Source organism: Fonsecaea monophora, assembly GCF_001642475.1.
Source record: "Fonsecaea monophora strain CBS 269.37 chromosome Unknown Scaff15, whole genome shotgun sequence".
Taxonomy (NCBI): domain Eukaryota; kingdom Fungi; phylum Ascomycota; class Eurotiomycetes; order Chaetothyriales; family Herpotrichiellaceae; genus Fonsecaea; species Fonsecaea monophora.
The window spans coordinates 92,427-117,245 of NW_019173946.1; the positions used below are offsets into that span (position 1 = coordinate 92,427).

A 24,819-nucleotide genomic window follows, 5' to 3' on the forward strand; every position below is an offset into this window, starting at 1 on the left:
GCGGCGCGATCCGCCTGATCTGAGACTGTGGATTACTCATTTCTCGTAGCTCCCACATCACTGCGGAAGAGGATGCCTTGTCACACAGAGGATAGTTCGGCCGGTGTCGCTCTGTCGGGTCGAGACCAAGCCATGATGCTCTAACCGAGGCATTGAATCCACTTTCAGCCTTGTGCAGTCGAAGCTGAAGCGCCTGTGGCCCAATCACCATCCAGATTTCTCCACTCGTGGGTCTCGATCTCTGCGTTCGGTCAACGCCAAGATGCTGCCTGCGTCTTTTTTTGATGAACCAGCGCCTTGTCTTCCCGAATTCAGTCTCGCTTGCAGGGGGGGTGCCCCTCCTGTTGGCACGACCGAGCCATGGCGAGGCGTTTTTGGGGGTCGCAAACTGGTGAGGCTGTCAGGCAAAGCTTGAAACCTTGGGAATTTCCCAACAGCCTCACTTCAAGTCTACCCTTGTACCGAGTAGTAGAAATCTCTGCTCAACTCAAAGGTGCTCACTGCTCATCGCCTTTCACTGATATTGAACGATCTGCTACAATATGTACCGCAGGGTCAATCAGGCGACGGCGCCGACTAAATATGCCCGGACAGCAGATCGCGAAACTGCACAGTCGCCGACGAACCGGCTTCCAAAGCACATGACAGGTCGACGGACGGACATATGGTTGAGCTTTTCCATTGTGACTCTGCCCATGCTTGCGTTCAGCGCGTTACTCCTGGGACTGGTCTACCACTATCGCGTCACTCACGAACCAGCCGCAACCTCCGGCCTGCATACGGATGATATCGTCGACGAGCCCGGCATATACTATGTGGATCTGAGTGCCACCGTGTTGATCTTCATTGCATCCTGGTCAAGTACCTTGGGACCGCTCCTCGCAGGTTTCCTCATGACTCTGGGCTCGTACCCTCTCTCGAAGCAATACTGGCAGGATGTTCAACACCAGCAACCGGACCTGCCGACGCCGTTTCAGTTTGCACTGATCCTAAAGTTCTTCGCAAATAGCGGCTATGGGTCGTTGTACAGTTGGATCAAGTATCTCACTGGCTGGAAGAATCAAAGACAATTTCAATCCAGGCTTTTGACGGGCAGCGCGTCTCTCATGGTGCTTGCTACATTCTTGGGGTACGGGCTGTCCACTGCGTTCAGATATTGGATGGCGAGCTGACCCGCCGCAGCTTTTTGGTCTTTCTTGCAGACACTTGGCTCCATATTACGACGTCGACGGTCAACTTTGTCCAAATCAACCCGGTGGTCAGCGAGACAAACTACAGCATGGCTCTGAAGCCAGCGTGTCTCCAGTCGGACAATTCTTTCTCAGCTGCATACGACATCAGAGGAGCGTGCAACGTGAACCCCGCGGCGACCCAGACCTTTCTCGTCGACCCCAATCAGAGTTTGAAGACGCTGAACAACATTTCCGACACGGTCGCCGTCTTCAACAACGGGCCCGACCCGACATACACATATCTCGGCGTTCCACCGTCCGACAGCGTTGCTGGCCGGGACTACACGGCCACGACCTACGGAATGCGCACTGAATGCAAACCCGTCTCGAGCAAATGTAATCTGATTGCGCTGTACGGCGCATCTACCCCGTTCATGTGCTCAGACGCTTTCGCGGGTGACCTACAAGGAACCACCAACGGATGGCGCTACGCGTATTTCACCAACCACACCATGAAATCCAACACGACCATATCAGGGGTGCAGAACCCTTACTATTACGGACTGGCGGCCTTGGTCATGAACCCTGGCCAATCAGCCTATGATGACAACAACACGGAAATTCCCGAGCTCGTCACGCCGGTGCACGGGGGCATCGCCTTTGTGTTACTGTGTAGCATCACGGTATACGACGTTGAATACGACTCCGTCAATGGAACGATCACGCGGTTCGTGACCACCCCGAGCAACAGCTCCGTTGCCAACGTCTGGCACGCTCCCATGGCCTACGTGAACGTGGCGCAGTCGAACCTGCAAACGGCGGCGTCAATCGCCGCCTCCACGGCGAAAGACGCCCAAGACCTGGCGGACCAAATGTCCCTCGCCTACAGCAAGGCGGCCCTGGCCGTCGGCGCACAGTCCGTGCAAAGGGCATCGGCCGTCGCCGCCCAAGAGCGAACGTCGTTCCTCGTGACACGCCTACCCATGGCGCCACTCTTCGGCCTGCTTTCTGCAAACCTCGCATTCGTGCTGTTGGGGCTGATCCTGACGGGCATCGCGCTGCGCACGTCGGGAGGCGAGGTCCGGGAAATCCAGGCTCGCCTGAGCATTGTCGGTCTCGTCGCGGATCGGTTCGAGGGCGGCAGAGCGAAAGACCCGGTGGAGGACACGGACGAGCTTTTCGAGGAGCACGATGGGACCACGGGCACCAGGGTGGGAATGGAGCGCACGGGGACTGGGGGATATGCGTACCGGCAGTGGTCGACGACAACGGGTTGATTGAAGATTTGTCGCCTGTGTATCGGGGCCGGACAGAACCCATCGACACGAAATAAAAAACCCATAGACTTTATAGCGTAACACCTCATCAAGGTGTAGAGGTAATCGAAAACAAAATCCTTTCTCTTCGTGCCGCTTTCGCATTCGTGTAGGATGGGTGATGCCTCAGCCTCGCCCCTCGATCCGGAAAGTGGGTCACGCGAGGCTGGGCGAGGTTTCCCTTTCCGTCGACCTTCGGCCTCGGGGTCCGCGGACACATCACTTGGCTCATCGCCACCGGTTGATGCAGGAAAGCCTCCCTCTATAACTCTGTCACAAGGGATGCTCAATTTCTAGACTTGTGATCCCATAACGGGCCATTCTTCTCATATGCGACCAACCCCGAATCCCGCTCGCATGGCTGAGGTGCATGAAGACACGAGTAGAGACCGAACTGATGTCATTCGAAGAGCTGTATGTTGCCCTCACAGGACACTTTATTTAGTATACTAACATTGCGATCGGCAGTGTGAGCAGTGTCGTGCCAGGAAGGTCGTATCACCATACATGCTTGGAGTTCATTGACTTGACTCTGACCCCAGCGTCTAGATACGATGTGACAAGGAAAATCCATGTTCCAACTGCAGGATCGCAAACAGGGAATGTGTCTCGGCCGGCCTAGGGCAGAAACCCCGGCAGGCCAGGCAGAGGGTGTTGATCTCCCACCAATAGTATGGCGTGCCACTGTCGACTACTTGTTGGGAAAAAAAAAACACATGGGCTGATGGCAAATGCAGTGAGCGGAAAATCGACCAATTCGAGAATCGCCTGGGGGGAATCGAGGAGATGCTCCACAAGCTTACAACATCTCTCAGTCGTGACGATGGCTCTGCTTCGGGGTACATGAGCACACCCGCACGAACTTATACACCTCCTAGCATAACCGAGTCTGCTCCCGCATACGCAGGAGGACCACCATTTGGAGAGAGTGACCAGACGTTTGAAGGCAGCTCTTCCATGGTCGCCCACACAGCGTTTGCCAGCGAATTCGTGGAGAAGGCCGTGACGAATACCCCTCTCGGCCGTCATCTGAGTCCGAATATCGAGTCCGCATTGGAGTCTTTACGAAGGATGGTTCAGATGCAGCGGCGGAAAGATGTTTCGCACGAGAGTTCGTTTACCCACCAGAAGCCAATACCTAGGGGCGGCCTCAGTCAACTCCCCTTGCCGCCAACAGATGTTGTGCTGAGGTTATTGCGCGAGATCAAAGGTTAGTGAACAAGACTCGATGGCAATCTTTCGCGTATGACAGACCTAACGGGAAACAGCCAAACCGCCCCTGATCTTCGCGATCAACTGTTCCTTCATCACGGTTGATTCCTTCATTGAGTCCTGTCGGAAAGTATTCTTCCCAACCGAAGACTACAGTTCCGCCGTCTTCATCATCGCCAATGCCGGCCTCTACTACCTGTTCCAAGAAAAGTCATTCACACACGAACCCAACAGTCAACAGTACCGCGAATACCACCACCTGTGCAGAGATAACTTGGAGACAGCCTTGGCCAACTTGCCGCTCCTGCTGCCGTGCAACAAGGAGATAATCGAAGCACTCCTGCTCGGTGTAAGTACCGGTCAACCCGATGCTTTGATCCCTTTTCTTCCACCTTCACTATTCTGACCCGCGGAATAGGTCACCTACTCGATCGAGGTCTCGAAATTTTCGCTTGGGTGGCAGCTGAACAGTGCCGCAGCCAACATTTGCCAGACACTCGGCTGGCATCGTCTCCGGGACGTGGACAATGAGACAGATAACCCAAACTTGGCCTTGTTCTGGTTCTGCTACATGATGGACAAGGGCCTCTCGCTGCGCTTTGGCCGCGCTTCTGTCATGCAAGACTGGGACATCTCCACGCCCCGCCGCTTTCATACCGGCGCTCGAACGGGGCCATGGACCGAGGCCATCAATCTGTGGATCAAGACCGGAAGTGCCCCGGGCGAGACGTACCAGCACCTCTACAGCCCCGCGGCTCTGGCTCTGCAGCCGGGCCAACGAATTGAGACTGCGCGCCTCCTGGTGGCAAAGATTAAACAGGTGTGGAGAGAGTTGGTGGACCTGTCGACGATGTTTGACCAGGGCAACAGCACCGTAGACGGAGATGTATCGGACGACGGGGCCAAAGAGGGGCACATGTCGCTGGACATGCTCCTCAAGTCGGCAGAGGTGAGCCACCTGGCTTCTCTGACCCTCGTCTATCGCGCGATTCCAGGTGAACCGGGCTTTCCCAGCACATTCAACACGGAATGCATCGAAGCGGCCAGAGCGGCAATCAAATGTCACGACGAATGCATGAAACATGCCTCGGACAATCCGTTCGTACAGGCCGGGTATCTGCACTGGTAAGTAAGGCCGCGTTGTTCTTTTTCTTGGCCCCGCCCCCTTTTCTTTTTTGAGCGAAGACCGCCCACCAACAAATAACTCGTTGATTGATCGATCATCCCGTGACTCCAGGACGATCCTCTACGCCCCTTTCACCCCTTTGATCGTCCTCTTCTGCCACATCATCGAGACGTCATCCGGGGCCGACGACCTCCACCGCCTCGAGCAATTCACCACGAGCCTGCAGCCCGTGCTGTCCATGTCGCCCGGCATCGAGAAACTACATCGCCTCTGCAAAGTGCTGTCCCAAATCGCCGCCCTGTACGTCGAGGCCAAGGCGCGTCAGCGCGAAACCCAGCACCAGAATCTGCGCGACGACCACCAGGACACGACCATGCTCGGCAACGACTTTGACCTGTACCTCTCCCAGCTGGGGTTCATTGCCCAGCCGCACAACGCGGGCGGGGATTATGCGGTCGAAGGAAGCGATCCTGGTGATAGTGGTGGCCCAGGTATACCAGTGGCGAACAACCCGGCTGCGCTGGGAGATTGGTTCTCGGGGAATCGGTACGTCATGGGACTGGTGGAGGAGGACTTGACGCCCTTTGATCCAGAGGCTTGGGCGTTGTGAGAGACGTGAGGTGAGAGTGTAGTCATGGTCGGGCAGGGAGAGCTGAACAGGAACACATATACTTCATCACACTCGGTCAAACAGTGATGTTGTACATGGTTCCAACCACCCAACACGACAAGTCCGTGTCCTCGTCAGATGTTTGATTTTCATCTTGTGTCAAACACTTTCAACGGCTTCGCGGCAGCCCAGAAGAGCGACAAGAGGACCAGAAAAACGGACACGGGGATCGAGGCATCCTGCAGATCCCACTGACCAGTCCGGGCGTGCTCGAACACCAGCCACCAGGCCCAGAAGCCGAACGGGGCGGCAAGCATGAGGACGTGATACATGATCAGGATGATGATGTACGGCTCCTCAACCGCCTTGATGCCCCAGGCATAGTCGATGCCGGGTGTTTTGAGGAGCCATTCGCTATGTTTTTGTGGGATCGTGGGGAGGTAAATATTTGAGCCGGCACCAAGAGGGGGGAGGCAGTCGTGGAGCCACGACAAAAGACAGAATTGGAGGTTGACGCCGAGTGTAGCGCCCCTGCAGGGTCGAAGGAGAGCAAGCTCCCACACGTGCTTGTCAAGAGCGGGGGCCCGTGGATCTGGAGGCCGTGGGTCGTAGCTGTAGTCAATCGGACAAGAGGGCAGATCAGGCCCGGCGGACACGACACGATCTGGCAGAACCTTTTGGAACTGTGACATGTTCGTATTGACAGTTAGACATAGCCTGATCTAGACATTGGATATAATCCTGAGAAGTGAAACCTACCTTCACAAATTCGCAGTGGTGCAGCTGCCAAATCGAGAACCAGAGCCGCATTCGACCCCTGAGAGCTCGATAAGAAGTGAGAAGTGTGTCCAAAAACTTCACGTCATCGTTATCCTTGGTGGTGTTAATATGCACTATGTCGAGAGTTCGCCGTTTGCCGTGGACTCCAAAGACAATAAACCGATCACGCGAGGGAATGTTGACGGAGTTCATGACGCTGGTCATACTTGTGGCGCTGCTCGTGGTATGCCCGCTGCTGATGGATGGTCTTGAGGGTGACTGAGAGGCCGAGGACGAGGACGACTGGCCAGGAGATGTCGGTATGCTAGTACTCGAGCCCCCGTCTGACGGTCTGACACTGCTGGAAGTGTCAGATGAGGATGGTGAAGTCTTGAGCGGGGGACTGTGGATCGCTGGGATCATTCTCTTTGCGTGTTGCCCAATGCCCTGTGCCGAGAAAGCCCTGGCGCATATAGACGAACCAAATATATCCTGACGCTTCAGAGTGAGAAGATTGTTGAAATTGGCGATGTAAGCTTCAGGTATGTCGTGCCAAAGGCTCCTATTGCAGTACTGCAGGCTGTCAGTTCAATGGCCCACCCGTCGGTTCTATTCTCAAATGGTCTGCAATATACGGCGCAAACAATGGTGGAGAATGTTTCTGACCATCCATGACATTGAGAACAGTCTTGAAGATCACCAAATCCCCCACACACCGGATATAGCAGATCCGACACAGCAAGTAGTGACTTACACATTTCCAAGAAAGCCTCGTAAAGCCAGGAAGAGGAGGGCGGACACTCGGTTCCAATGGCCACCAATTCCATTCAGTCATGGTGGCTTCTTCCACTCTAATCTTGAGAGCGTTCAACACTGTTGTATTGCAACTTGCGGCCACCTTGATGGAGTCGGTTGGAATAGCCAAAAGTGAGTGAGCAATTGAGCGATACTGCTGGGGAAGGAGTAGCATGTTGAGATCTATGAGGAGCTTTCGAAAACCAGCGCTGCTCTCGAGAAACTTCTTCATTTTGTCAATATGTGGAAAGTGATGGTACTCGTTGACGTTGGCGTCCTCAAACCTGTCGTCGTGTTCATCGTCGTCATCGTCATCCTCTGAAAGGCTCGCAACCTGATCATCTTCATTATGCTCAACGTCGTCCTTCAGTGCAAATGCCTTTTGTGTCTCCAACCATTGTTGCACCATTCCTGTATGATCTTGGATGTCCCCTAAGTGCTTCTCAGCCTCGAGTCGAATCTCCTCCTCAGGATCCAACCTATCGGCGATAGATTTGGCGATACGTTCGCGTAGAAAACGGCTCCGGAGAAGGAAGGTAGTCGATTTTTCGATGTTTATGTTAGCTAAACCGAGCTGAGCTTTATAGTATGGTTTGAGCAGCCTTCGGAAATTGTTGACAAATCGATGTCGACCCATTTGTGGAAGCAGTTCAGAACACAAGGGGAAAATCTCGTTGTGGTGGGCAAAAAATGCCAGGATCTGGTCCTCTGCAGCTAGTACTTGACGGGATTTGTGACTTTCTGCTCGAGAATGAATATCATCTTCGTCAGAGATTACCGATATAATGTCGTCAAAGTTAGTAGCCGTGATTTTGGAGAGTTCTCGAGATGCCTCAAATCGTTTGGCATCCATAGGATCGTTCGCAGGGGCTAAAGCATCTGCCACTGACAATGTATATTGTGTCTGTGGTGGCGCCTCGGCTGGTTGTTCGACACGCCCACTGGCATAGCCAGAATCCGAAAAAGTAGCAGTGCTCTTCATATTCTCATTCATTCTAACGGTATAAGGATTGCTCGTCGTTCCCCTCTCCATAGCCGACTGCCTATTATTCAGTATCTGAAGTGAATATAATTCCAAGTCGCTCAGAAGACCTCTATCTTCACCTGCAGAGTCGGCAGGGAAAGTGAATGACAATCCGCCCGGAAGAGTGGTTTGACGACCTTCTGAAGTCGAAGACAGATCGGGAGATCCTACAGATGAAGGATCTCTAGAGTTATTTGTGGTCGCATATGGACGATCGTTAAGTTGTTGTTGCAGATTGCGCAGGGCTTCTGCGGTCAGGTCGGTTGATGATCGTTCACAGTGTCCTGGCGATAGATTATATGGGTATTCAGCTTCATCGATATCGGATTCGTTTATGCTTCTTGAGTATGAGGAGGTAGGAGTCGCACAAATGATTCGCGGTATGGGAAAGTGGCTCGACGATCGGTCATGGTTTCCAAAATAGAAGACTGGCGATCCGCCATATGGGTCGTCATCTTGTTCAAAAGGATCGGGTTCGAATATACTACTCTCAAAAGCCACGGGCTCCCGCAGCTGGTCTGTTTTGGGCCTTCTGGTGCTCTCCTGGTTTGTGAATAGAATATCAGAGGGTCGATGTATAGAAGGGGGTTTGGCCCCAGAACGATCAAGCGCTGCACGATTTCTCCATTCGGCATATTCTCTGTGCGTTCTCCTGAGATGATCGGCTCCAGAAAGACACGCGATATCTCGATCGATCCCTCGAGTATATAGTCGCTCTCTCTGATCTGGTCGATCAAAGCCGGCGGAAGATGTCTCAGGTTGCTTCATGTCATCTTTGTATGATGTGTTTCTCGTGTCTGCTCGAGGGTCATGAGGTTGTATTTCGACCACGTTATCATCGAACAGAGGGCCGTGGTGTCTGCCGGGCTGTGCCCACGAGATTGGATTTTCCGACGGGTCAGCCTTGCCTGTCTTCTCGACGTATGGTGTTCCATGTCCATACAACGTAGCTCGCGTTGACACGAGTTTCATTCCTTCACCTATAGCCTTGAAGAGCAAGTTGACCGAGTACATCCCAGTGGGAACCTTGACTTGGACGTTGTTTCCTTTCTTGTGATCGATTGTAGGGAAGAGTCTTCTCCCCTGAGTATAGAGGAGGTTTGCAACGCTTATTGCGTAGCCGGTTCCGATGTCACACAGGACGTCATTGCGTTCAAACGTTCCATAGGGGTCTTTACACCTCTCACACTGCGATGCGTGCTCCTCAAAGAGCAGCATGGCGGAAAGTTCACTGTCACGGGGAGCTCGAAATGCTGACTCTGAGGCGTTGGCTTCGGTACGAGCAGCCCGGAGCAGCACGACCGCAGCATCTTCATCAGTGTTCAGATAAAGGGCGGCGCGAGACCGACGCGAAGATGTTTCTGGCATTGGGAATGGGTGTGGATGGTGCTAGTGATCGATCTTTCCTCTCTCTGACAATCAGTGAATCCAGACATTCAGACACTTTGACAAGTAGACAGACTCAAGAGAGTCTCTTGCATTGAGACAAAAAGGAACCCCTGGCTATAGGGAAATTGCGGGGGAAATAGGCGCTGGAGCTGGGGAGAGTGGAAGGAAAGTAACACAGTTGGCAAGCCTTACCATCTGAGCAGTTTCAGCCTGACTCGTCAACTCCGGTGCTTCGAACAACTTGCTGTATACTCATACAGATGAAGGACAAACCTCTGTCAATGTGAATTCATCTTTCGGCGCGTAGCTCCCGACTTTGAGGGCTCACACCGTGTAAATAAAGGTCAAAGCTGGTCCAGAGAGGGTGTGAGGCTGAAGTTCGAAATGCGCCTGATCAAGTACAGACCAGGGCGGTCTGCAGGTATTAGCGTGCCCAGTCCTGCACTTCGCCACTTTTTGCCATTGGATGGCGTTGTGATATCGTCACCATGTCCAGTAGAACTGAACCGGTCCATATCACCTGCCTTTTTCCTTAGGGCGATGCAGGCAAAGGCCGAGGATGTGCCGCAGCCAGAGTTGTTCATGTTGCAGCAGCCAATCTGAATAATTGGTCAAAAGAGAATATCTGTCGATCTAGGCAGTACAGGAGATCAAGAAGTGCTCGTCATAAGGCCGAGGGTAACAGTTTGGCGGTCGATAGACTATGTAAGAGGAAGAGGTTCGTCTAGAGTAGCACATTGGTCTCAAGCTAATTCCGAGCTAAGCCTAATGTGGCGACTATTCAACCACACTGGTTCAACTGCACCCACTGCGAGTTAGCCTGCCAGCAACAATGGCGACGACATGAGATTACATAGTGGGAGACTCATGTACTTCCTTAATCCAAGCCGTTTGGCATTCGTTGTATGTGGAAAGAGATTGATAGGGGAAGAGTCACAAGTTGTATCCAGATAAAAAAGTCTATAGTCCGTACATTGTAGAGTAGTAAAACACGTTCTGTATAGAAGTAGTGCCATTCCGTCCGTGGTGAAGGTATCTTTTGGGTATCTAAGAAGTCAGATATGCATCTCGAGCCTCGCGTCTGACAGCGCGTTTTGGTATCCCCCAATTCGTGACTCCGTGTTCACGCGTTGAGCTTTCGTAAAAAGAGAAAAAAACAAGATTGTTCTTGCTAGTCAGAAATCTCAATCTCGACTGCGGTTCGGTGTCCACCTCCTCACATTGATATCTCGAATCTTGTACCTTGAGAACAACATGCCTATATCGACATCCTTCCGTTTCTCTGCATCTCTCAACGGGGGTGGAACGTCCACATAGCAGAGTACCAGCTGCTTGTGGACCTGTGCCTGAACTCGATTGATCCCGTGCAACCACCACCAATTCCTTTTGTTTGTTTTCCTTTCGTTTGCTTTCTGCTGGTCGGGCGTTCTAGAGCTCGTCCAGTACGGATTAGTGTACGAAGGGATGATGACAATTGCAAACTCGGCGTGTGAAAATGCGGGCCCACGGTTATACAAGAGATAGTCGGTCGAAAATTTGACACCACTCCGAACAACCCAGCCGAGGGAGCGGTAGTGATGGTATACTGCGTAGGAGATCATAAAGGGGTCATCCGGTTCCGCTGGAACGGAGAGTGATCGGGGAGGGTGATATGAGTGTCGTCGGAAGAGGGACAGTAGAGAAGAAGGGGGAAGGATAGTATTGCTGTCATCGCAGTAGATATCGAGGACTCCAAGGGCGTATGAGAGGAAAAATGCCTCTTCAAGTGAAATGTTCAGATGTTCTTGGGTTTGCTGTTGAACGGGCTTTTTATCTTCCGGTTTTGCGTCTTCGAGCGGAGACGTACCGGGATTTTTGATTGGTGAAATCACAGGAGAGCTCAGGTCAAATTCTCGGGCTTCGATGGTGGGAGAGAATCGAACTGTCTTCGTCCTTTGTAATCTTTTCACTGGCCGACCTTCGGCTTGACTAGTATCTGAACAAGTCGACGTGGGCGGCGGCGTCGGGATGCCATTGGCCTCGATTGCCTTCTTCCACTCCTCGAATCCGTTAATTGAGCTGTTTCCCTTCTCTTCTTCCACGTCAGGTGTCGCAGTCCCACTTGCTGATTCTAACACACTGCCAATGTCGGAGATGTTCTGAGCATTTGTTTTGAGGACATTTTCTGTCAAAGCGCTGTCAATGTGACCGTTTAAACTACCATTCCCCGGCAGCTGACTCAATTTTGATTTGTCGGATGCATGGCTTATATTGGCATTGACGTCGCCGTTCTGCTCTGACGATTGCGCGGGTTCCAAAGCAGGTCTCACGTCCAGCTGACCAGTGGTATTGCCGTATTGCTGTGACTCTTCTGATAACTTTTGATCAATGTCTTCTTGCTCCTTCCGTGCCCGTTCTTGTTTCTGCAACCTCCTCTGTTCCCTCCGAGAGGCCGTGTTCTCTTCCGCTGTCCGTCCTTTCTTCTGTATATTCTCTACCCAATTCGGCTCACTTCGGCTGAGACTGCCTCTTCCAAAAAAACCCATCTCCCAGAGCTTACGAATCGTGTCAGGGTCAGTGACATGGATGGACGACGTTGCGGAAGAGAAGTAGCCATTGTATGTCGGACGGACGGGGGGCGAAAGGACCTGAACGAGGTACGAGAGGGCAATCGCAACTAATGACAACGGGTTGTGGGGGATCAAAACAGGGAGTGGATGGACTTCGATGGGTAGAAGATTGCGATGAATTTGATTGTAGTTCGGTCTCTTTGGGCGCCTGGGAGGCTTCGAGGAAGGTGGTTTCGTTGACGAAGCCTCGACACTTACCAGAGGTGTGGAAGCTGAGGCCATGATGGATTCCTTGTTCAATGTCAGCCTCGTGGAATTTTCACATGTCTCACAGTACAGATTCAAAGCTGGAAGTCAAAATTCAATCCCTCAGATACCGTTGTAGTCTAATACACGAAGCCCACATCGGAGAGAAGCTGAAATCAAAGTGCAACCTCCTCGGCAAGCGAGGTTGTCATCGTCGGGAAGATGGAGAATGTTACGTGGTGTGATCGAGGGATGGGACATACTCACTTTGTATCCGGTTTGCCGTGTGGTAAAAGGGAAAATGAGGAATCAAGGTGAGATGAAACTGTTCATCGCAGGTCGTCCTGGACGGAGAAGTGGAACAATCCCACCGCACCAGACGAGCATTGCAAGGCACTCAAAATGGAAGTGTTCCTGTCAAATCGTAATACAGTCATGGTGGTTGGGCTGGAAAAGGCCTCACTCATCAAGCTTGGGTGGTCAACTTACTGCAGTTTTCGGTGAGTTCGCGGGGAAATCTTTGGCGACGGAAATTTTTGCCTGCGAGTGCTGGCCTTGGTCTGAAATTTCTCCAACACAAAAAAAAGGCACCCAACCACGGCTCTGCGATTTTACATCAGAATACAGCAGTCTTTGACCCCAGGCACAGACGACACAATACTGCACGCAAGATGCATCTAATGTACACCGAAGACCCGATCACGGGCAAGCGAATCTACACGTTGAAAAAGGTCCTTGATGGCACTGTCACAAAGTCCGCCCATCCTGCAAGGTTTTCCCCAGACGACAAATACTCGAGGTAATGCAAGCTGTTTGCTATGTGAAAAGCTGTTCTAATGCGACCTTTAGGCATCGAGTAACTCTGAAGAAGCGATATGGACTCCTCTTGACACAGCAGAGTACGTTCCCTGTCAGTGCGATTTCGACTTCCTTGATCACTGCGGTTGACGTTGTTTGCAGATAACGAAAAGAAATGATGGGACAATATCCAGGCGTTTATGGAGTTCGGTGTCATTGAGCAAAGGCAGAAGTGGAAAAGGATGTTCAGAAATTATTTGGGGTTTTATCAATATGTCGCGGTGCAGTCAATACAACTCGCTCAGTGACGAGTTCGACTGCCTTACCGCTTTCTTGAGTTTACTGTTCGACCTGCTCCTATCCTCGGCCTTCCTGTGGAGTGGCCTCTGTCCCCTGACAGGATGCCTGGCAGTATATCTTCATCCATCAAGTCTTTCTCTCTCCTGGTTTCTCTCTTCATCTTCGACATGGCTCTTACGTACTCCTTCTGGTCTTCTGCCAGAATCAGCTCATTCCCCCATCCACCTTTGCCTCCACCTCCGTGCCTGGGCCCTTGCCATTTCTGATTTGCGGTTCCGCTCGTTGGCTTGGGGACCGAAAAGACATTGCCTTTGTTGTTCCATTGCATGTTTTGCTTCAGATGCAACTTCACTTCCCCTTTATCATTGGTCGTACACGTTACCCTGGTTAGCGTTGGTTTGCCGCAACGCGGGCAGAATTGCTTAGACATGTCTTTGGTAGTGGAGAAACAGGCGTGGCACCGCAGGATGAATTGTTTGATTTGGGAGATTCGTTGGCAGGACTTGGTGGAGATGAGATTCAGGTTCATTTGAAGGAGGACATTTTGCAAGGCAAAGTCGCCCGTCATGGTAGCCACCTGGAGATGTTTGGGCGAGGATTTTGACGCAATGCCGCTAGCGGACTCGTCTTGGGCTTGTCGACGTTTGATGTTGGAAGGGGTGATCCATCCTTCGTCTGAATCTGAGCCTTCGGTCTCTATTGGTTGTGAAGGTACTGTCTTCGGCGAGTGCTCTGAAAGTTGTGTAGTTGCCTCGGTGGGTTCGTCGCTGACCTCGAGGGTTTCGCCTGCTTCGTCATTTCTTTGATCAGCTGCCTCCTCAAGGCCCAGACTATCCACCTTCTCCTCAATAGAATCAAGCCCTGTGTCTAGTCCATCTCGCACGTCCTCTGCGACATTTTCCGTATCCGTAGTCTGATCTTGACCGTCCTCTTGCTTTACCGCAGTTTGCGTAGGTGGTGCGCCATTTAGCCTCTTTTGCCCCGGGGTCGTCCTCAACCTCCAGTTGCCTCCATTTCTCTCACACTCAATCTCGTACGCCAATGCCAAAACCTCGTAATCGGTATGACTTAGCACGGCCCCGTCGCCGGTTTTGCGCGCAAAGTCTTTTACGATCTTGACACTCTCGGGACCCGGCGTCCGTACGGTCAGGAAGGGTTTGTAGAGTGTGTCGACTCGGTTCCTTGCTTCTTCGGCTTTGATCTCGGCGAGGACGGACGGCGTGGTCACCAGGACGTGGCCGTGGGCGAGGAGCGTAGAAATTCCAGGTGTGTTGAGCAGGAGGGGCGAAGCGTCTAGGATTATGGTGTGAACGGGTTTCTTCTCAGTTTCCTGGGGTACTGGAGAGGGAACAGTCATGTTGGAAGTGCTGGTAGAATTTCCGTGGTTTCTGGTACAAAAAGTCATTCACAGTGGCATGTTGAGGCGCTCGACTATCCTTGTGCGCTTAAAAATTCCGCACATGCAAGTACGTCAGTCACGGTTGGTCCAGACCGCTACACGTGACCTACAGATAAATACTTCATCCCCGCTATATCGAGTATACAAAGTACCCGGGTAGGTAAAGGCTAGTAAATAAGTATACTCTACTCCTCACTTCTATGAGCCGATCAAGTTACTTTCACATATTGGGCTATATAGTACTAAGCCGCACCAATACCGAGACTGAAAGAGATCATCACCAAATGTCAGAACCCAACCATGATAGTGCCACTCCAGACTTCATTTCCTACTAGTCTTCCGCTATATGTTTTGATTGACATGTCTCCTGCTCTAACACTCCATGACTAACACCCTAGGTATGAATACTTCTTAAGGGACATGAAAACCAGGTCAAGGATCCCAAGCTTTTAAGACCATCGTATTGCAGAATGCCCAAAGGATGACGCCCAAACAGGTAACAACTTTCCAGCCCTTCAAGGACGACAATTCAAGAACAAAAAATGGTAGCAACATTGCACCTCAACCTTTTATCTTATCATTCCGCTTCCCATTCTTGGCATACTCTGCCTCCTAACAAACTCAGCTTGACTTGTCCTCCTTGAATTCACTTCTCTCGATGCGTTTGTGTTCGTCCTTGAAAGCCTTCTGGACCCCGACGTCCCAGACGCTGACGGCAGGTACGAGAGACGGCGACCGTCATTATCGGCACGCGCATCTGCTAGGGACTGCGCGAAAGGTGACCTCTTCCGAAGGGTAGGGCCGTAATAGTAGATGACGTACACGGCAAGGACAAGGAGGGTGGCAATGCAGGCGAGAATGGTGCAAGCATAGTTGAGATGGCGACGACCTCCAATATCTGTGGGGTTGACGTTAGTTTCTGCATCTTCCACTAAGGCCACAGTCAACTTACTTGTGAAGAATGGGGTTGCCGGAATAGTAAGGACTCCTGCAAGAAAATCTCTTGACCAGCCATTACCACCGGTGGCAGACGCGGAGTATGGACCGTAGGCGCAGATCATATAGTCGATAGTAGCCATGTAAATGGCATAATTTGCCAGACCTACTAGAGCGGCGAAGATCATGGAGCCGATCCAGTGAATTGGAGGTCCTTGAATTGTCCAAGCAAATCCAAACAAGCCAATCGGTAGGCAAGGAGCTGTCCAGAGTAACCACCAGAGCCGGGATTCATACTGAGCTTTCTCGTTGCCAGGCTTTGACTTCCTCTCGTTGATGTTGCGCTTAATGGCTGGAATGAACGAGATCCACGCGATAATGTACCCGATGCCCAGGGGCAGAAACGCCAGGCCAACGGCAAAAATCGCAAAGTTCCATTGCGCGTACACCAGGGAGAAAGACTGGATGAACATGAAGATGAGCGCGTCGCTAAAACCACTGAGAAGTGACAAGGTGAGAACGATGGGCTCTGTAAGGAACATCTTGAACGGCCGGATCCAGGTAATGAGGATTTCTCTAACTGAGAAGCGATCTCTGAATGGTTCAAGTTCGTTCGGGCCCCAGATGTTTTCACCGGTGGCTTTGCGCCGTCTCTTTGCAACTCGATCCATGATGATGGTCGAACGCGTCTCTGGGACGAAGAAATGGCACGCCTGAACAAAGCCGCCAAAAATGAGCTGGATCCAGATCGTCCACCTCCAGCTGCTGACATATTGTTCAACGAATCCACCAACGATGGGTCCAAGGACGGAACCAAAGACTGATGAGAAGACCACGTAAGCGACAGCGTATTGCTGGTTATCAGAATCCCACATATCGGCTGATAAATAGTTAGCGAGTGAAACAACAGGTTGGGCGTGCAAAACTAACCGATCATTCCTAGAGTCACTGAACCTCCAGCAGAACTGAGCCCGCCGAGGGCTCTTCCCACCATGATGGACGCGAAATTAGGGGCCAGGGCGACAGGTAGTTGCCAGATATTGACCAGAGTCAGTGACAGCTGAAGGATAGGCCAACGGCCAAGTTCCTCGCTCCACGGTGCCCACAACTCGCAACCAAACGCATACAGCACCAAGAATATCATGGCACCACATCGTGCGGCTTGCTCACTGACATTGAATTCTTCCGAAATGCCTTTGAGACCGTTGGAGTACAGGCTAGTGTTGAAATTCATAGACAGCTGAACCAGGAAAATGACGGTCAGGATTGTCCATTTCTTCCATTCGGGAAAGGCGTAACCTAGTTCGCTGTAGCAGTCCTCTTCGGTTATTTCGATCTTGTCAAACGTTTCTGGCTCGGGTTCGTCTTCAGTGTCCTTTTCGGCCTTCTGTTCAGCTAATGTGCTGCCGACGTGCTCCGCTTGTTGGCGGCCATCATCATCTGGCTGCACGGTAGATGCTTTCTCCCATTCTCCAGTTTCCTCTTTGGCGTTGGGTGAGGTTGCAGACTCTTCAAAGGGGATATTGAACTGCGGATGGCGGTCGCGGGCCGCCATAATCCAACCAGTAGACTCTTGTTTACCTACAAACACATGAAAATGGAAGGATGAATACTTTGTCGCAATGTCGCGTCAGCAGCTGCAAGGGAAAATCTGGGGGAATGGAGTGAGTATATACAACCCTGTGCCTCATGGATAGTCACGGGGCAATGCCACCACCAGGGCATCTCGGTCCTGAACAGTGAAAATGTAACGAGCTATGATATCAACAGTATCCATCTGCCAGCTTCGGAGTGGAGCCGGAGGATGGCGGTTCGAATGAAAACTCAGATCTCTGCATAATGACGAAGGCACAATCATGGTCAGCTTTCCAGAGATCCTAGACTAGTCAGGAGGGTGGGGAGGTTCCTCAAGGGAGAGGAGCGTTTCTTTTGCCATCCGCCCTGTGGTTTCATTCATTTGTGTCTCCCATGCTCTTTCCTGTCGTAGGATGAAGGCCATGTGCTCAAAACGAGGCTAGAATGGCGGAAGTTAGAACGGAGATTGGAGGCGAAAATCCCTTTTACATTTTGTGTGGCGCGAGTGGGAAGGCTGGAGCAGGCTGCGCGACAGCATGATGGGACTCAGTGTCGATCTCTCTGTCCGCCGGTAAAGTCCATGATGGCGGCCGATGGTCATGATGGTGTTATTGGTGACCTCGCCGCTGAGATGACGTCGATGGCTGGCCGCTCAGGCACAGTCTCTGCTATCAGACGTCCAGCCGTGCAAAATAATCAGTGAGCGGAGTTTGGGAAGAAACAAGTAGTGATCTGCTCGGCCATCGGCAATGATCTGTTTTCTTGGTGGACGCCAAGCTTTTTATAGTGGGCACCACCGCGCCAATTGCGCAATGTGAGTCAGCTTCAATATGCGAGGCACACGGTAAAAAGCACTACTACCGCACTGCTACGGAATATCTCCAGCAGCCAGGGTTGACGAACCGCAATCATGATCATGTAAATTGCAACCTCAGAAATCCCATGTTGTTTCTGTCACACGACCCCGCCTCGAGCAGGGGTTACCATGGTAAAAACATATCGTCATCCACCAAAGGTGCAAGGCCTCCTCCTCGTGTGGCCGTTCGCCGAGATCGACATTCATTGTCCAAGCCTCACAAGCTTTCCCATAGGTAACTCGTGTTCATGTTAGTCCGTACTTTGTCCAGACTTGGTCTGCTTTCGAATCATGTTGTGACATTGTAATCAATCGCGCCCACAATCCCAGCTTTTGGTACATGACCACCAACGCCGTTGCTAATCGCAAAACTCATGTCCAATTATCTCACGAATAGATTGGGAGCACTTTCTTCCCCGATCTTGATTCAAGGCTTCCTTGCCGCCCAGGTTCCCTCCTGGTAGCTCCGCGTTTTGCTGCCCCCGAATTCGCCGTTACGTTACTAGCCTCTGAACCATCATCCTGAAAGACCTGCAGGGTGTTGATCGCCCAAAAAGCATCGGCAAAGTCTGCCGGGTTATTGGCGACGTAGTCTTCGCAGGTTGGCGCCAGAGATGCGCAAGAAGATGTGTTCCAGACAGCTCCAGCCCACTACAGAGAATTGAATTAGTGCGAGTGTCATGGGGCCAAAGGGACAAGCATTACTTACCTGTCCGCAGAATGTGGTGTCGAATACAATCTGGAGATTCTTGAAATGGTCGTCAATGTTGAATGATCCTTGGAACAGCGAGTTTGGGGTACCCCAGTTTTCGGACGGGGCCGGATGACTGCTGACAATGTCGTCGGGAAAAGTACCTCGTGGGAAGAACCATATCTTGATGAAATCAGCTGTCCACTCGGTTGCAAACACACCTCCCCCGGCTTCGTTGAATTCAGGCCCAAAGGTCAAGTTGGATATGTCGCCAATCGAACATCCCGCGTTCATTGGCTGGTCAGGCGCATTGACGTCGCAGTTGGGTGTGATCAATTCACCAGAGAATTCGGTGTCATTGCTGACCACGGCGCCTTGTCCGGTATGCAAAGTCATCGAGTTCGTAGGTTGATCATTGACTCCCTCGACGATGTCGATCTCTCCATTGTGTGGCCAGTCCGCGCCCAGCATCCAAAACGCAGGCCAGGTACCGCAGACGCCACCAGGCATGTGAACAATATCGGCAATAACCAAAGCATGTTGAAAAGACTGTGTTGATGAGACGCGTACACTGGCCCGACCCTGCGGAGCGACATTTTCAGTGTCCACGCCCATATAGATGGCAAAAGATGCATTGCCTCCTTCTATAAATCCCGCTATCCCCGTTGAATTGGCCTGCTCCAATGATTGGAATTGCACGAGGCCATCGGTCGGATCCGGGTCGGTGAAGAAGTCGAAGCCTTGCCAGAAAGCGTCGCCGGAGTAGTCTTGGACCAACTGGTACACGGCCAAGGTGGGTTTGAGAACAATGCTGACCAGCAGCATGACTAGGGAAACGCGCGCCATCCCGATGGCAACGTCTTACGATTGAAAAAGATTGTTTGTCGAAATGAAGGGTTCTTTGGTTGCTGAACTGGCAGCGGAAAGTGTGGGAGGGAAGTTTATAAGCCGTGAATCAATCAACGAGCGTTCAGTAAGAAGACGAGCAGGAAGGAAAGAAGACCAAGTTGGCAACGGATGGAGAATGAAGGAGAGGCTTGCAAACAGGACCTGTCAAGGCACGAAAGCGCAGTGAAAGAAGATCAATTGACACCGAGTGATATGAATTAAACATTCCCCGAAATGGCATTCACAATGGAAGGGGGCGGCTGGGAAACCTCCTTCATTTTTTACTGCCGGTACCTTTGGCCTTCAAGGAATGCTATAGTTGAGAATGTGGTCCCTTTGGAATCCAGCTTTCCGAGACTGGAATCTGCCAACCCGAAGACATTGACGGGGCTGTCTGGCCATTCTTAGTACTCGTGCTCCAGCCCAAGTAGGGTGCCGTCAATGGTAGGTGATCGTTGGAGACAGAAGCTTTGTAGTTTCAATGCGTGTCATGTGTTGAGCCAGTCGAGATGGAAACCACCCGACAAGTGTGAAACGGAATCTCAGAGGGGTGAATGAGAGGTGAGGTGGTGAGCCTCATGATCTGAGTGCCGTGTGAAACGCGTTTCGGCAATCTCTCTCCATCCCGCCGCATCGCGTCCACTGGCGGCAAAATCGTCTGGCAACTGTTGCTCCGCACCTACATCCAACTGAATACCAAACATTTCTTTACTGAAACACCGTCCCAGCTTTTAAGGCTAGTTTCTCACTGCTCCGGCTCCGCTTTGGCCGTCGTGCAAGTTATGGCTGTCCTATTTCAGTCTTTTCTTTGGCCGCTATCATGACCACAGTGCCAGAGCCACAGCCCACTGCGCGCACAGCCAGAGCCAAACTCGATGCAGCGGCTCAACTTCCCATTGCCGACCTCTCTCCTTCGCGAAGAGATCCCGATGCTCACATTCTCGCACAGGTCGCTCTTGTATGGCCCTACTCTAGCTCAACAGGAACACTCGCCCTGCTGTTAGCCGACCCTGACATTCGCCGGCGGAAATCTAAAGGCCAGGCTAAGGTCGTATTCCACAATGGGTGTGCAGGGGAGGTTGCAAAGACAAAAGTGGGAATTGGGGACACCGTCAAGCTTGCATTGGCTGGTTGTGAGTGGAAAGAGACTGGTGATGTTGTTTCGACACCGGGCAAGAAAATAGACTGGGATCTGGAATATAACACATGCGTCCTCCTGGAGGTGCTTCGAGGTGACCGAGACGTTACCACAGTGGATTTTACTGGAACAGAGGCAGATGTTCCAACTACGAATGGGGCTTCTATCAATATTGAGAGGGAAGATCACATCCGACCTAAGTTGAACGCTATACTTTCAGACTCCAGTACAATCCGCATTCCATACTTGACACCCAAAAAATCGAACGGCATCAATCCTACGGGAACCTTCATCGATACTGCCTTGGAATCCTCAGTCGAGGACGACGGCTATGTGCTGGGCCGCGGTAGAAAGCGTACAAAATTCGCAAGAAACAGTGGAGCATGGAGTTTTGTTGATTTGGAGGCGGAAACACCGCTGGAAGAGAACAGGAACGGCGGCTTAGACGATGAGGATGCTGCAGAGGTCCAGCGCTCCCAGAATGACGAGGTTGCACCAGCCGCAGAACCAGCTGCCGTTGGTGAGGTGAATCACACCGAAGCACAGACCGCTGTCGATGTCTCGAAAGAGGTCGTCCCCCAACCCACCATGGTTCAAGTAACCAAAGAGAACATGAGCGGTACCTCAAGCCCAGTTCGCTCTTCCGAATCGATATCTGTTTCTGGTGCGTCTCCTCCGCAGGTGATGGGTCCGCCCCAAACATCACGCAGGGTGCCTCCACTTGTTCAGCCGGCGATGAATAGCATAGATGCCTTCGACAACAACGACGGCTCAGAGGCCGCGACAACACCACGGCTGTTGCCTATACCGTCTCCTGGTCTGCCTCTTGTTTCTCCGTTAGTTCATCGTGCAGGAGTCGAAGTCGGCTATTTTCCGCCGGCATACACGATCATGTCACAATTAGACGCTTCGAGCGAGAAGGAAGAGGAGCAAGCTGTCCCAGTCACGAACACCGCAGACAATCAAGATCATACATCACTACATTTCGATGAGCCTTCGGGTGACGTATCGGGTAAGTTGGGGTCGGAGGATGCAGTTAAAGCCCACGAGGCTACTGGTGACGCGCTTGCAGACACGATGCTGGTGTCCCGAGATTCTCAGGAAGCGGCTGAGGATCGGGAGAGCGCAAAGAAAGCTGCATATGAGGCACCCCAGTGGCTTTCGTCACTGGAATCTAGCATTGATCGCGAGCTCCTTCTTTCGCAAGATCAGTTAATTTCTCACACTGTATCCCAGAACCCCTCTCGAGCCATCGAGGTCGAGGATGATGATCTCTATGGCGCTCCCATTGATACGCGAAGAACAAACCCTTCACTTGCGGCCTCGCCCCCAGCTGAATACCCCAGGAGTCCGCTGGATGTTCTTGAACGATTTCTTCAGATTTCTCCGACAGCCGCTGTGGGCTTTTCACCCCCTCTCAGGCTGGATGGCTGGCAAAATACACAAAACACGTCTATACCGCAGGATGCGGCGCAAGGTGTAGCTGAAGAAATTCCGCAGGATGGGACTGCAGTATCAACCACCTCAAACCAATCCCCTGGCACTTATCCTGAATCACAATCACCATTCAGGCACAATCGGCACCATCTGGCAAATCCGATCGATTCTACCCGTCCCCATCTAGGCCAAGCCTCAAGCACGCAGTCGCTCGACGGACATTCAGACGAGCAAGAGAGCTTCAAAGAATACATCGACCACCTTGCGCAATTTTCCGCCAATTCGCAGGCTTCAGAGCAGCCGGTGCCTGACCCTGAACCCTCTCATGATGAGATGCAGAATGAGACGCAGGTGGAAGCTGATGTATCCGTGACAACCATCATGGTTGATGTGAATACTCATGTTGAAACTTTGGAACATGTCACGGAAGAGTCCAAGCATGTGACAGATCACTCAGAGGCAGCTAATGTCGTTAAGGAAGAATCTCAACAATTAATTTCTGCTGTAGGAGACAAGGAGACGGGCGTCGAGTCTGTTCTATTGTCACATGTCCACATATACGACGCTCGTGGACAGCTACCAACACCGGACCAGTCCCAGGTGCAGCGTTCCTCGACTGAGCCGGAAACGCCGACTCTAGTTCAGGAGTCGCTCGAAGTTGGATTCCCGTCACCCCAACATACTCAAGAGGAGATAGACGGGGATTCGGAAGAACCTGTGCTCGCCATACGAAAGGAGAAGAGTCAAGTTGTATGGGAAGATCCACAGCCTATAGAGGTTGTACGAAGCGAAGCGAGTCTGGCTGCGCAAGAGGAAAGAGCTGGTGCTCAGCAAGAAGACTCTTCGCAAGAACTTCAGAAGGAATCGCCCATCCAAGAGCCGCCCCTCGAGCAACGTACCAAGGTAAGTAGTAGCCCTGCGTTCACAACGCCTATTTCCACATCGCATCAAGATCCTGCCACACCTCGTCGAAGCTCTCAACGATTATCAGCAAGAAAGTCCATCATGGCAGAGATTTCATCTAGTCCGTATGTTAAGCCTGGCAAGTCCACCGAACAATCTGTATCATCACCGCCCAGAAAGGAGAACATCAATCCCGCTGAAGGCGACAGCGCTCTCCTTCCATCACCGAAGCTTGGCCAGGTTGAAGCACCTCTGCTATCAGTAGGACTTCAAGAGGCCAAACAGGCTACCCATGATATGAAGTCTGTATCCAGGCCTCTCAGGACAAATGGTTTGGTCTACAGCGAAGATTCAGGCATTACCACCCCACTTGCTTACTTCACCCCCTTACGCTCGTTGCATGAACAATTTGGTCAACTAGTCGATGTTATTGCGGTATGTGCAGACTCTTCGTCAGAACCCGAACAATCGAAAGCAGGACGGAAGGACTATCACACTATCCTGCAACTCTCGGATCCTTCGCTTCCCTCTGAGACACCCTCGGTCATATCTGCTCAAGTCTTTCGACCTGTTCGGACAGCGCTTCCCACGGTCCACTCCGGTGATGTTGTCATCTTGAGGAACTTCAAGGTTCAGACTTTTCACAGACAATTCAGACTTGTGAGTAATGACACATCTTCATGGGCAGTGTTTGGAGCCAGGTCCGATTCGGCAATGGCTTTGCCAGAGGCAGTTGTCTCTGGCCCTCCTCTCGAGTACGGAGACCGTGAGACAAGCCGAGTCAAGCTTTTGTTTGACTGGTGGAATGAGAGTGGAAAGGAATTGTTCGGTATCGAGCCTACGATAACAGGACAAGCAAAGCATCAGGAGGTCGAAAACAGCTCTTCCAACCCTCGCAGTCCACTTAGGGCCGGAGATCTACCCCCACCCAGTCGTAAAGTCCCCCCATCAACCCGACGTCGAAACGCCGATCCGAGCGACATTTTCTCCGAGGGACGCGAGGTTCTCGAAGCTCCAGGGTCCTCGACCGCAGGAACTGAAGCGCGCGATCACAACAAGATTGACAATAGCACAGACAAGAACGAGGTTTCCCCGGAACAAGTGAGCACGACTGACAGCCTTCAGCATGACAGCGAAACCGTCAGTGCCCCTGTAAAGCCATTGAATCGTCGAAGGGCCAATGAGACGGACAATTTGGGTAACGAGGGAGATGAAGACGTGGCCATGGTTGGGGATGACTGGGATCAGAGTATTCCTCTTGCTGACAAAACCAACCGACGCAGAGGATCGACCATTTCCACCGCACCTTCAGAGCCCGGAACATCGTTCACTCCACGGCGAAGTGCAAGACTCAGGAAGTCACCCAGCCTCGTGCATGAATTGAGAGACGGAACGAAGTATGTGGATGACAACCGAAGGAGGAGTGCGAGTGTCGTGCACGAGCTGAGGGACGGGGCAACGTATGTGGATGAATAGGGCCCTACCCTTGGCTAGTAATGCGACGTCAAAGATTCATGGAAAAGTTTGACTTGGAAAATTGATGGTCTTCTGCAACGAAGCGTTGGTGGTTGAGAACTGTCGATGGTGCCGCCCTTACGGCTACCTTGAGCCCATACATAATTCTTTTCACAGTCTCATTGAGGAATATGATACGCTATTCATGTACACCCTTTCTTACTGTATCTGCTTCGCGAAGTCCC

At 51.9% G+C, this 24,819-nt stretch overlaps 8 protein-coding genes across 8 annotated transcripts; 3 read left to right on the forward strand and 5 right to left on the reverse strand.

Annotated features, from left to right (window-relative positions):
* Positions 1-542: 542 nt before the first annotated feature.
* On the forward strand, positions 543-2,449 carry AYO21_03133 (hypothetical protein; the record flags this gene model as incomplete). Its single annotated transcript, XM_022653107.1, has 2 exons — positions 543-1,129; positions 1,183-2,449. 2 exons carry the CDS (start codon positions 543-545, stop codon positions 2,447-2,449), a joined length of 1,854 nt encoding a protein of 617 aa, XP_022514500.1.
* Positions 2,450-3,161: 712 nt separating this feature from the next.
* AYO21_03134 (hypothetical protein) lies at positions 3,162-5,436 on the forward strand (the record flags this gene model as incomplete). Its single annotated transcript, XM_022653108.1, has 5 exons — positions 3,162-3,166; positions 3,226-3,698; positions 3,757-4,049; positions 4,119-4,825; positions 4,938-5,436. The coding sequence occupies 5 exons, from the start codon at positions 3,162-3,164 to the stop codon at positions 5,434-5,436; spliced, it is 1,977 nt and encodes a 658-aa protein (XP_022514501.1).
* Positions 5,437-5,585: 149 nt separating this feature from the next.
* On the reverse strand, positions 5,586-9,382 carry AYO21_03135 (hypothetical protein; the record flags this gene model as incomplete). The annotated part of the gene is made up of 3 exons (XM_022653109.1): positions 5,586-6,119; positions 6,196-6,768; positions 6,950-9,382. 3 exons carry the CDS (start codon positions 9,380-9,382, stop codon positions 5,586-5,588), a joined length of 3,540 nt encoding a protein of 1,179 aa, XP_022514502.1.
* Positions 9,383-10,587: 1,205 nt separating this feature from the next.
* Positions 10,588-12,234, reverse strand: AYO21_03136 (tRNA-intron endonuclease; the record flags this gene model as incomplete). Its single annotated transcript, XM_022653110.1, has 1 exon — positions 10,588-12,234. The coding sequence occupies one exon, from the start codon at positions 12,232-12,234 to the stop codon at positions 10,588-10,590; it is 1,647 nt and encodes a 548-aa protein (XP_022514503.1).
* A 1,084-nt stretch (positions 12,235-13,318) lies between these two features.
* On the reverse strand, positions 13,319-14,653 carry AYO21_03137 (hypothetical protein; the record flags this gene model as incomplete). Its single annotated transcript, XM_022653111.1, has 1 exon — positions 13,319-14,653. One exon carries the CDS (start codon positions 14,651-14,653, stop codon positions 13,319-13,321), a length of 1,335 nt encoding a protein of 444 aa, XP_022514504.1.
* Positions 14,654-15,316: 663 nt separating this feature from the next.
* Positions 15,317-17,186, reverse strand: AYO21_03138 (hypothetical protein; the record flags this gene model as incomplete). Its single annotated transcript, XM_022653112.1, has 4 exons — positions 15,317-15,404; positions 15,518-15,593; positions 15,648-16,511; positions 16,562-17,186. The coding sequence occupies 4 exons, from the start codon at positions 17,184-17,186 to the stop codon at positions 15,317-15,319; spliced, it is 1,653 nt and encodes a 550-aa protein (XP_022514505.1).
* Positions 17,187-18,449: 1,263 nt separating this feature from the next.
* On the reverse strand, positions 18,450-19,599 carry AYO21_03139 (hypothetical protein; the record flags this gene model as incomplete). The annotated part of the gene is made up of 2 exons (XM_022653113.1): positions 18,450-18,713; positions 18,772-19,599. The coding sequence occupies 2 exons, from the start codon at positions 19,597-19,599 to the stop codon at positions 18,450-18,452; spliced, it is 1,092 nt and encodes a 363-aa protein (XP_022514506.1).
* An 862-nt stretch (positions 19,600-20,461) lies between these two features.
* AYO21_03140 (hypothetical protein) lies at positions 20,462-24,595 on the forward strand (the record flags this gene model as incomplete). The annotated part of the gene is made up of 1 exon (XM_022653114.1): positions 20,462-24,595. One exon carries the CDS (start codon positions 20,462-20,464, stop codon positions 24,593-24,595), a length of 4,134 nt encoding a protein of 1,377 aa, XP_022514507.1.
* Positions 24,596-24,819: the final 224 nt, after the last annotated feature.